The following is a 13,408-nucleotide window of genomic DNA, read 5'->3' as shown; positions in this document are numbered from 1 at the left end:
ATAAAATGGAGTCTGTACGGATATCTGTGATTTCTAGTGTCTGGTCTGCTAGTGCATTTCCACAATTAGTTGTCACTGATGATGAAACCTGGCTACATCACTTCATTCCTGAGAATAAATAAACCAGTATAGATAGGAAATTACCATCATCTCCCATCCAAAGAATGCAAGAGCTGCTCTGTCATCTGGCAGTTAATAGCTATTACTTTGGTTGCCAAAGAATAGTATATCAGTACTGTATGTTGTGTCACTGTGTAGGCAATACTGTCTAGTGATTGGTAAATCAGTTCTGCAAACATAGTTGGATTATATTGCAAAAAATACCCCTATTTCCATGCCAGTAGTTGGTAGCTATATCATGATAGTGTGTGTCCATATGTTGTTAATGTGGTGAGCAAGTTTTTGACCAAGAAAACATCTCATGCATTGCACATTCACCATGCATCCAATATTTGGAACCTTCTGACTTCAGCAGTAAAGTCAGAGTTACAGGAAATCCATTTATCATCCATAACAATAGTGGTCAAAACATTGGAGATTATTCTGAAAAAACATATCAAAGGATGGACTACTAAATGTCTTCAAGAATTGATTAAAAGGATGGCAAAAAACATATTGAATTCCATGGGGAATGCTTTGAAAAGATCAATCACTGCCCTCCAAAATGATTTTTCTCTCATCTGATAATCTCAATTTGTTTCGATTCATCCCAATTCATTGATATACGTTACGATTTTATAAATATTTCTGAAAATTTATTTTGTATTTGTTCAAAACATTTTCAAAGTAATGGACTAGAAATAAAATTTTAAATGGAATATTACTGATTATTGATTGAATATAAAAATGGACGAAGTTTAAATTATTCTATAGTCTTTTCTGCAGTGTCTTTCTGACTATATTAATAATTTGACAATTTGAACTTTTGAGTAGCAAATGAAGCAAAACTATTCGAAAAATTGTTACAGATTATATGCATACACATACATATCTTTTAGTTTAACTTGGATAATAATGTTTTGCATCACTTATGTATGATAAAAGAAAATTGATAAAGTTAAACAGTAAATAATGATTGTCATTTAAAATATTTCAGTTCATAATGCTTTATTTTCATGCATCATCAGACAAACAATAGGAAGTTTTGATGTATGATGCATAGAAGCATTGTGACTCATTGCAGCGTGCTGTTACCTATGTCAAAATTTGTCTAATGACTGTTTGATATAAATTAATTTTATAAAGTTGATCATACTAAACTGTTTGATTCTTTAATTATTTTTTTGCCTCATATAATAATTGAAAGTCGGTCACAATAAATTTTTGTTCAAATGTACTTTGAAAATATTTATACCAGTAATAAATAAACGTCTTCCAACACTAGAGGAGTTATAATTCAGCACTTCAAACAACCTTTACAGCTCCAGTGGTATGTGTTTACACCTTAGCAAACGTTTTCAACCTCATCGAGGTCTTCATCAGGCTACTTTAATTAGGAATTCCTAAGTAATGGAATTGCTTAAATATGTTATATTGTTAAGAACTATATATTCCTTATTTCTGTTATTTATCAATGAAAATCTTTATATATTTGTATATGGGAACAATCAATGGTGAATTTAGAAGTAAGGTATCCCTAGGCCCATAATATGCAGGCACCTCCAAACTACAAGCAATAGTTCCACAGAGTGATCTATTTTATAATTTTAGTTTTGCAATAATTGTATTTTTACAGTTTTTTAATATTGAAAGGAAAATGGCACTGCTATTGAAAACTCATTGTTAGTACTACCATGCCTTCATGCAAACTATATTCATATTTTACTATTACTCAGTTGATGTCTTATTTTGTCCCTGCATAAATTTAATTTTCACTAATTTATTTATAACTTGTTTCTGCATAAAGTTATTTTTTTCATTGTTGTTGTTTTGAATTTTTGCAACTGGTAAATGCTTCTCTTGTCTTGGGTCTGGTGGGCCTAATGAAAATTGCCACAGGGAACAATTTGTGAGCTGTCTTCTTACATTTTCTACATATCAAAGATTCTTCATATAATGAGAATCTCTCCAAAATATATTAAAAATTGCCTTATAATTTAGTTGTATAAATAGTACTGTATATATTGTTTTTTTTTTTCATTTACAAGTTGCATTTCTTTACATTCTATTCATTTAAAAAATCATTTTGAAAAACTATGTAGATGTTATTTTATCTATTAAAAATATAGTTAGAAGAACTATTTTACGAATTATTTACAATAGTACATATGAATTATTACAGTTTGTGTTATGAACTTATTGGGCATAATTAAAAAAACATGTACAGTACAGTACGTTTACACCCATCTCTATACACATGTAACTTCATTTAATCATCAATTAATTAAAATATTTATTTTTCTTTAACTAATATATACAGAAAGGTTTTTATCATAAAATTTTAATGGATTATGTATTAGATATCTAATAAATTGAATATTGAAGTTAAAATTTTGACTCGTTTTTCAGTTTTATCTTTGAAGATATTTATAAACAAATTTCAATTTTTTCCCCTCCATTTGATACTTTAAATAGTCTGTATTAATAAACTTTTTTCCACCAAGTAAATATGACAGATATAAAAAGGAATCGTGATGTGAAAGATTGGAGTTCCATAACTAATGGAACATGTATTAATCATTTTATTGATAGAAATATTTGAGAGGAACAGATACACGGTTTGAATAATTTAGTTATCGAAGTTATTTTTTCTATACCAAATGCAATACTTTTTCTTAAAAGCGTTATTAATTTCTTGATATTGTTCCAATGAAGTTCCGTATCTAAATTATATTATATTATTCGATCGTTTAATAGTAATAATTTAATAAATTATAGAATAAATATCCCCTTTATATATATTTCACTTGAATTAAAACGCAGTATGATATAAACAATATAAAATTTCTTTTACGAAGGATTGTTAAAAAAAATATATTTTTCTTTTTACTTTATGAAATGAAAATATTTTTACGTTGAATGACATCGTCTTGGAATAAAAAACATCAAACAATTTCGAATTATTGATTAACAAATTTATTTAAAACCTGTTTAGAATTTGCATTCTAATATTACGTTTACGGTTTAGAACACTTTAATGGGCCATAAATTTAATTTATTAGATATAATATATCAATAGATAGAATAGTTTTAGTTCATTAATCGCTTAATCAATATTTTATTTGCTAATAGTTAAACATCGTTTAAAATAGTGAGCAATTCCAGTTTTCATAGAATAGTAAATATTTAAACGATTTCAAATTAATAAAAGCTTTGAATAAAATTATTTATCTGAAAGGGAAATTTGTTAACTTTTTATCATCATGATAAAATAAATTTGTAGTTTATTACGTTTTTTAAAACTTGTTTTTAATTTTAAACATATTCGCTACCTAAAATCGATTTGCTTCACTAACCCTCAAATATAATTACTATCAAGCAAAAAAGATTTTTACTATCGATTGTTTACTTTACTTTGAGTAAAAGAATGTTATATTGACAGTTTGTTCGTAGGAAGAATCTTTTCTATCGTAATTTCAAGCACGATTTAGCAGCGATCCTCATCATTCTCGAACAGGTTACTTATCGCCGAGCAAAGTAATTTGCCCATATCGCTGGCCAAGAGATTGATGCCTGTTGTCGGTGTGATGAATCCGAGCAGCGAGTATGACCAGGCGTGTCCTATATGTTCTCCCACCGTTAACGTCTTGAGCTGTCCAAACGGTCGCTTAGCAACCATTACACGTGGAACGAGGCCACCAACGATTGGTCACCGTTCCCCAAAAGAGGAGGAGTTGTGTTTGTGTCCGAACAGTTTTGTATCAGTGTTAAGCCAGTGTTAACCATGCCGTCCTCGGTAGACAGTAGTCCGTCCCGTCAGACCGTACCAAATCTCGATATGGATAGCGGCGGCAAGAATTACGATTCTTTGATCTCTCCAAATGGTACTAATATTATATGGGACGAAAATGCCGATTGGATTCTCCTTTTCGATAATATGATCCATTTGGCAGAGATCAATCAGAGTCGATCACCACGCAGATCTTGTGGATGCCCCACGAAAGGTAAAACATATATCTTGTTTTTAATCTGATATCGCGGAAAAGTACAAAATTTAATCGATTTATTTAGATATATCGATGTTTTCTCCGTTAGAAATTTTTCGTTTTCGTTACAAAAAGAAATGCGATTATAATTTATGGAGTTGTCAAAGTCTCAGTGTCAGTTACAGGATCGTTTGTTTGTTTGATTATTGGTTTTTCTGTCGTGTCTCTAAAATTTTTCAACACTCATTCTTTATTCGACTTGTGAAATTTGATTTATTACTCTCAAGTTCTGTTTGTGAGATTTAATAAATGAATTTTAGAGATTAAATGAAAAATTGATTATGTGAAACTTTTTTCACTTAATTTTTTACATCCAAAAATAATTTTCATGTTCTTGAAAGAATAATTATAGAAATTTTTTTAGATGTTTTATAATTAAATTATTCATATTTATATTGAAAATAATGATTCAGAAGTTGCAAAATAATTGTTTACTAATATTTTTAGGTCAAATTATACGCATCGTTTTTAATATAACGTCATTCTTTTATTATTATTAGTTTTTAAATAAAAATTGGTTTCCGAAATAATCATCGTGAACTAATGTGAAATATGAATATCCGCATAATTTTTGATTTTATAATTAAAATTAACGAGTGGAAGTATGGGAACTTGTAGTTCAAGTTTATTTTATTTACCTGTTTATTTCTTACATAAATTTTCTATTAAAATAACAGAATTAGGAATCGCGAAAACATCCTGGTTGCATAAATCTTAGATGACATTTTATTTTATTGTTATCGGTTTTATAGTCAAGGTAACCCACAAGGTCAATCAGATTACCTTCCTTGTAAAAATGCTTTGTTTAATAATTACACTTTAACAGCTTTTAAATCAAAGATAGAATAAATCTGTTCGTTTACAAAGAATTAACACTAATTAAGATTTAATGGTAAAGTCGATGCAAGTTTAGAAACGACACACGTAATCGGAAAGAAGGAAAAATTGAATTTTATTGGCGATATGAATGAAAGATTATTGTTGAGGAATAGAAGCATTAAAAAATCTCTTCATTTTTTAAGTCTCATAACGCTTTTCGCTAAAGCCTGGCTTTTTTTGGATATAATCGTTAAAAATCTGAATACATTACTATTAAAAAGGAGAAGAAAATCATCAGTATTTTAAAAAATAATTTATACAACTTTTAAGATAAGAATGTTTGAACATCGTAAAAATTCTATATAAACAATTATGTATTTGATATCGTTTATAGAGTGATTGTTTAGTCTTGTACTTTTTATTAATAATAGGACTAATTTAATTTTCTGGTTGAAAGAATCATTAAGCACTATACAAAACTTATGTGTAACATTTTAGTTGTATTAAGATTAAAAGTTATTATCTCTTAAACCCAGCAGAATCAAAAATATTAGAGGGAATTATTACAGTTAATTGAATCTAAAGCTAAAATATTACTTTGGAAAGTGTTTAGTATTGAATAAATTGTATTGCTTGGCATCTGTGACTTTATTACTCGGGTTAAACGTACCGCTCAGTAATAAAGTGATAAATCAATGATAATTCGCAAGAATATCTCTTTCAGCTCTCTAACTTTTAGTTACATGCAGAACAACTCCCCGGATTTATTTAATTCGATCTTATTAGGTGTACAGTGCATTTTTGGAATAGATCTGTTGTTTCTCAGTTCTAAACGTGTTTTTTTTAAACTCCTTTCTTTTAAAATAGTATAAATGATGAGTTGCCTTACGTAATCTGTCAAACGTGGCGAATTTAAAATTTACTGCCAGAATAACTTTTTACAAAAGATGTATTTCGAAATTGTTTGTATGTATAGGTTAAGGGAATTTTTTTTATTATGAAAAATAACCCACTTTTAGTAGAGTTTCGAACATTATTTCCGAATTTAAACAAATGTATTAGGAGTTTCAATATATTTTTTATTTCGCGAATTTGAAACGTCGGGGAATCGATTTACGCTTTTTTATCAATGCATATGTTGGATTGATGTCTAGAAGCTAGTCAAAAAATATTCTTAGTGCACGTGTTGAAGTGCAGTGGTGCCATCAGACGGTGTAAACACCGTCTCAGTGACCCCGTTCGAGAGTTCTATCTTTAGGCCTATCTAAGCTATGTTTTAGAAAGTGGATGGCTGCTTTCCGATGATGGCTCACCAAATAGGTACGTTCTCTAAGAGAATAATATCAACAATATAGATAATAAGAAATAGTAAGGATGATCCGAGAGCACGTGATAAAAATGACAAAAAGTGATAAATTTATTTATTGTAACCGAAAGGATTAATTTACTAGTGGAATCCGATAAGAGCAGTAATTATTCTTTAATCTTTAATCTAAAAGCGTCCATAGTCTAGACGCTTTTTGACATTCCTGTAAATTTTAATATAGAGAACAATGTCTTAAAAAGTATATTTCGATGATAAATATAACCTGTATTTAATATAAATAAGATTTAGTTTCTAAGCGTATATATTTGATTTGTATTAACATCTTTAAAACTTATTCAGTTTCTGAAATATGAATTTGTGTATAGGTTTTATAGTTTACTAAAAATTTCGAATAATTATTTGCGCATAACTTCGCCTTCCATAATAAGAATTCTGAAAATACTTTGTAGGCGCTATTTTCGGGAGAGTTGGCATGTCCCATCTTAATTCATTTGTGTCTTGTCTGAGGAAGACGACATATTTCATCTAGAATTCGCCAGCTTCTAATATGTTTTATAATAATTTTTGTTTCCAAATCTTTAGGATACGAAATAGCAGTTGTGATTGAATAATAATAATTTATTTAGTTTTGTAGATACTTTATAATCTCAATGGGAATTAAAGTTGTGAAAATTTATTGTAATAAAAATTGAAATATTAAAAATTTGTAAGGCATAATGTTTAAATATGTTAACTTATCCACAGACTATGTAAATGAGATTAAAAATAAGAATAAAACTAATAATAATAATTGTTCCGTTTATAATTTTGACGAAATTTACAATATTTTTATCGATGTCTTATTTCGTTTTCAGTAAATGACTGAAGTTACAAAAATAAAAAGGAAAATAAAGCCAAAGAAGTAGAGGTTGGAAAATTATTACATAATCTGTGGTTGTACGAAAACATTAACTTGATTTTATCTTTAAAAAATGATGATAGCATGAGTACTTAACTATGTAAAAAAAACCATTTATCAAAAAATTCTGGTAAAATATTCTTGATTGAATATTACATATATATATTTTCCCCTTAATTTTGTAATGTTGAATTTTATCAATTTATAATAAAAAAAATAAAAATAACATTGAAATTACTTCTAAAGTTTTAGCATCTGAAAGTTCCAATCTTTCAAGCTCAAACGATCAATTGTTTTTGAAAATAATTTTATTTAATAAAAATAAGTTTACGACATAAATAAATGAAAATAATATTGACAGAGATTTTATTGGAAAAATAAATTATATCTGAATCACTCTTTACATTCTTTTAATGTTTTTTTTTTAAATTTATTTAATCGAATCGAATATAAAGGTAATTGACTTATTTTCGTGATCGAAGTTCGATAAACAAGTTTGAATATGAAGCAACGTTTAATGATAGACGATTCCTTTTAAATGTTGACTGCAGCTACGTCAGTTATTATTTTCATAGTAGTTGACATTGAAGAAGCTACATTTAATGTGACGTCAGAAATATTTATACAGAGAATAGGTGGTCCATTATGTCGTCTCTTTAAAAATTATAGTTATTTTTGTCGGAAACAACTATTTTATTAAATGCGACGAAAGCGAATCTAAAGAGACGAGATTTTGTTAAACCTAACATGTGTTTCGAGTTAATATTAAATGAACGAATGGCTCGAGAGAAAAGAATATCATTCGGAATTCTCATTCAAACGTTAAGAAGAGCGTAAAGTTGGGTATAAATATAACTTGATCAATTAAATAGTTAATATCGATAAAAGTTTATGAGAAACTGACCTCCAAGATTCGTCAGATCGCGTCGTGGTCGTTGAGATGTACTCGACGATGGAGTTAATCGGGCAACATCACTTTTGGGTGAACAATGCATCCAAACTGGCCTCCATTCTATGCTTCGTTTAAACTGAATTGAACGCTGCAAAATTGGTGATTTCCGTATCACGTGATGTACAGCGTGCATTAGATGCATCAATTGTGCTAGTGAGACGGAGCAAATTTATTCGTTTAAATATTGTGATCCTTTTCAATTACACAAATTACTAAATTTTATTCGTGCGTAACTTTTTCTTGAACAAAAGATTTCAGATTTAAACGTTACTTCAAATTGAATTTTTGCTTTAAGCTCTATTTTTCGTAGGTTTTGTGCGGTTCATGCACATTAATCATTTTTCTCAGTACTTATCAGTTTTATGTATTCAAATGTTATTTATATACAATTCGTCTGATAGAAATTTTTCTGCTGCATTATTTATAGAAAGCCTTGTATAGCAAGCAGGCTTTTATTTATAATTTTGAATTATACAGGTCTTCATAAACTGACATTCTTTTTAACCTTGAAGTACAGTAATGTAATATATCATAGAGGAGTTAAGAGGAAAAAATTTTGCACTATTTGGTAAGAATTTTAATATAAAATTATGCAAATTTATTAAAATAGCAATAAAAATGGGTCTAAGTGTGAAAGATGCCTAATTTTATTTCGCTGTTTTACTGTATGTTTGTCTACTTTTCTAGAAGTTTTAAAATGAAAATAAAATTAGCATTCACTATGAGGTGCTAAGGTCACGTTTAAAAATTAATTTTTCGAAAATCTATTCCAATAATTTTTGGCAATACAGTATAAAAAATGATTAACAGTAATAGAAAAGAGATATTAATGACGATCTTTAATTTAAAAATGAAATTATTTACTACTAAGCCAGTAACAATGGAATTTTAATAGTTTTTATCGCCTGCTTAATAGTTCTTTTTGGCATTTTGAATGACTTTGTCCTGCACGAATTCTTAAATCTTTGCCAAAGACTCCTAAGATTTGATTCTCATTTTTAGAGAAGCCAAAATTTTGAGATGTAAATTTTGAACATATCTTTATTATTATTCTAAAGAGCTATAACATAAAACTTCAGAATGAAATGACTATGAGATGAAACAACGGTGATACCAAAATAACTTTAATAATATACTGTATTTTATTTATTAGCGCACAATCATCACGAAATGTTTCTATAATCGAAAATTTAATAATTTCTGTTTTTAAATTTTTGTAGATTGTAAGTTTGGCGACGATCTTTTATTTTATTGATTTTTGAGATCGTTATTTTATTTTTTTTTATCAATGAAACTTATTCAGAGAAATAAATTATGGAATTTAATCCAGGAAATTATTCTTTATATTATAATTATTTATTAGTTTTCGTTCTTATTGAAATAATAAATATCAAATTCTATATTTGTTAAACGAGTAACTATTGTTAACTGCATTTCATGTTCAACACAATAATAATTAATTCTTGTTTCTTCGGTGTTTGTATTATTTATAAATATTCTAAGTGAGTATAATCAGATTGAATCACTATAACAATCTTTGCCTATCAAAATACATCTTTATTACATTATGTCGATCAAAATACATCGACTGGATGATCCTGACCTTATGATCGAAGGTCACTGTCCGGACAGAGGCAGTGAATACATGTGCAAACAAGTGTTGACATACTTAACGGAAAGCGAATACTTCAAATAGACGCTATAGCTATAAGCGATCGTTAGGGAAGAAAAAAACTTTTCTTACAATTATAGTTGATTGTGTTAGTGAATTAGTTTGAAATTAGACTTGCTTGAGAAGAAGCATCATTTTGCGGTGTGTGAAACGGAATTCTTCAAAAATTGTTTTAAAACTTTAACAACGATTTCTGTTCTTTAGGAATTTCATCAGGAGAGTTTATAGAAAACATCGGAAATTTTTGTCATGTTTCATCCATTTCAAAAGTTAATGATGAAAGAAAATGCGATGTTGTTACAAAGGTATTGATGTCTGAGTGCTAGAGAGAAAAGGAAAACCCAACAGAGCGACATTAATCTACTCTCAGATTTTATTGTCAAGCATCTTGAGTCTAGTTATTATTCCACCATTTCATCTGTTACATTGTCATTCATAGTGTCAGTTATCATTTTATAATTTGATAACTGTAATATAATCCGTGCAATTGCATATATTTAAATATATATTCCTTATTTAGTAGTACATAATATTTTTATCTTTGACATTCTCAACATTTCCATTGTTGTTCTAAAACAGGCTGGGTTAATGCGAAAAAGTTAACCTGGATTGTACGATTTAGTTAAAAATCTCTGCATCTTATAATTATATAATATTTAAGTCTCGTCATCCTTATCGTTTTTATAAATCACTAAATATAAATGTTATGTTTACGTAATGAGTATAAATAAACGTCTCTGAATCTGTGCGCGAATCTTTCTATAATACCTTATATATAATGCTTTTTCTTTCTTTATTATATCCTCGAAGGATCTGTATGATCAATTATTAGTTATTAAGATAAATAAGAAATAAAGATGTTAATGAGTAATTATTTAAAATAAAAATTTTATAAATTTTTTATCAAAAAAAGTATGAATTCTGTATGTAATTTAAATATTTTTCATGGTTAAAGAAATGAATGGTTCTTAAAAATAATTTTAAAATAAAAGATGTGAGGAAAAATGATTTAACAATATTTTTATTGCCACTATTATTGTTAAAACTTGTTACGTGATTAATTTGACCTTACTATTGGGCAGTATCGAAGCGGAAATATCATTAACATCGTCTCCTTTCTCTATTCCCGTTTTTCTTTTTTGTTTGTATGTTATTGTTATAAAGTGGAAGGGAGGACGACGACGATGAGAATGTTTTAAAATGCAGATATGTTGTCGACCTTAATTTGAATGAGTTACAATTATTAATGTATACATTTAATTATTCAGATAATAATAATAGATTTCAGTTATATTTCAGAATGCGATTCGACGTGAATAATGGTCTAATTATTATTTGTTAGGTTCGAATTCAAATAAATCATTTTAACTTGTTGGTATAATTGATATTCTGCCTTTTTTATAAACAAGTTGGTTTTTATAATAAATGCATTAAGCTGAAAAATATTCATTTTATCTATTCTTATAAAAATTTAAAATTGAATATATCAAGTTTTTTGGCTTTCATAATTTTTTTTAAATTTAAATTTTAATATATACAGAATCAATAATACAACAATAATTATTGAAGATCCGTGTACTTACTGAAATACAAAGACAAATTTGGAACATAATGATGAATTATTGAAGCCTTGTTTAGTTTTTGGAAATAATGAAATATGTATAAAATACGCTCCAGATGTTTTCTATTGAGTTTATTCGCTTCGTTCCATATTCGATGCTTTTTGTGACCTTAATAAGTTTTATAATTTAAAATGTTTCTTTGAATTAATGAACGAATTATGCCTAATTTGCTTGCTTAATTTAAGTTGGATTAACATTGTTTAGTAATCATGTAAATTTCTAGAACACAATGCCAAAATTTTATATATAACTATAATGTTCATGAATAATTTAAATTATAAATAATGCAGCTTTAAGCTTTCACGCGTTAAAATAAACTAAACGATTTGATATTCATTAAGCAAATGTTACGTTTTGATAAAATTTTTGCCACGATTTTCGGAAAGAAGCAAAATGTAAAATTTACGACGTTTGTTCTTTATAGGTATTTTCGAAGAACGAATTTCTTTATGATTCTTTATATTCTTATCATCGAATATGCCAAACACGCATGAAAAATGCAAAAAGGACATTTCCGGGTTGTGAAATATGGATTACATATTTTAAAATTCAGTATGAAAGTATCACGAACGAGTAATCTCCATCATCGCTAGATTGATTAATAGGAAACAAATCTCTTGCAACACATCAAGTATTTATCATAGGTAATTGGCATCCTACCATTGCTGACGACGACCCCGGGTCTTTCTGCAGACCATTTCATGCTTTTGATCAGTTTGATTCCCAATGGTGTCGTAGATCACGCTTCTTCCCTGTTTGTTGGAGTCATCCATTACTCATAAGGGATTGAGCAGTTTTTGATCTTAGGAAACCAAGTGGATAATCAACGAGAGATTTCGACCGAGGGTGCGAAAAAATCGATAGAAGGAAAGCCATTTTCCGGCTTTGTTTGTAACTACATCGAGCTTGCTTGCCACTTTAGCATGACAGTAAATGGAAATTATGACCAGTTTTCGTCTCGTACTTTGTTGTTTGTTAAAGATGGATGCTAGTTATAGTCCATCTTATCAATTTTTCGCTCGACCTTGACTTCTAAATTTGCAGGGTTAACAGGAAGGTGTAGCACTTGTCTTGACGGTTATCCAAACACCTGTCTGTTATGTTGATTTTCATATTTAGATAAATCATTCATTTTTTTCTTTTTTATCTATATATAAATCTAGATGATAATCTTTTTCAAAAACATAGAAAATTTACTAATGTTGAAAATTTCGATAATATAAAAATAATGGTTGAATTAATTTTTAATAATAATTTTACCCAGATTTGAATTTATTTTTGTAGTTCTTTTCATAAAATGTGCTAGTAAAAGTACTAGTATTGTTGGATGGGTGCCAGGATGCTAAGAAAAATACTATTCCAATGTACAAATCGATCCCCGCATGCAAATATTAATGAAATTCAGATACGAATATTGATGTTTAGAAGTATTTCGAATTTTATACGTATTTTAATAAACGCTATTCGAAACAATTTGTGTAAAGTTAATGATATTTAAAATGCACAATTTTTTTTTACGATTTCCTGTTTTTAAAGAATGGCGAAAATAAGAGGGAACAATGATCTTATTATCGTTTATGCAAAAATCGTCTTCTTAGAAAGATGCCCCATTTTTTAAGCATCATATTAAAATGAGGTAAATTATTTCGATTCAAGAATAAAAGGAAACCAGAATTGGTAGTTTAGTTGGCCGCAGTCCAGCAAAGATTTTCACAGATACATTATTTTTCTTTCCTTCACAATAACAGTAGTATTTTTCATAGATTAAATGTCTTTTCATTAACTATACTTTAATTATAAAATTCATCTATCAGTGATTATCAAAAAATTAATCTGGCCTTGAAACATTAAGTATTGTACATAAAAATTCCTTTTATTGTATATAGTATACTAATCAAGGTTGTAGTTGACGGTCTTTCAACGTGATTCATGTTTTTATTATAAGGCGAATAGAATAAAATTTAAAAAGTAAT

General features: G+C 28.1%; 1 protein-coding gene across 1 annotated transcript in view; it reads left to right on the top strand.

Moving 5' to 3' along the window:
- The window catches only part of LOC111626612 (CLIP-associating protein 1-like), a 156,998-nt gene that overhangs the window by 34,435 nt on the left and 109,155 nt on the right, over positions 1-13,408 (top strand). The window contains exon 7 of the mRNA XM_023370048.1: positions 3,743-4,103. Coding sequence (XP_023225816.1) covers positions 3,743-4,103 — 361 coding nt within the window. The remainder of the gene's footprint in view (positions 1-3,742; positions 4,104-13,408) is intronic.

Source organism: Centruroides sculpturatus, unplaced genomic scaffold (genome assembly GCF_000671375.1).
Source record: "Centruroides sculpturatus isolate CEXI.00-Female unplaced genomic scaffold, Cexi_2.0 scaffold362, whole genome shotgun sequence".
NCBI classification, from domain to species: Eukaryota; Metazoa; Arthropoda; class Arachnida; order Scorpiones; family Buthidae; genus Centruroides; species Centruroides sculpturatus.
Note: the sequence above shows the minus strand (reverse complement) of the source record. Positions and strands in the feature narration are given on the sequence as shown.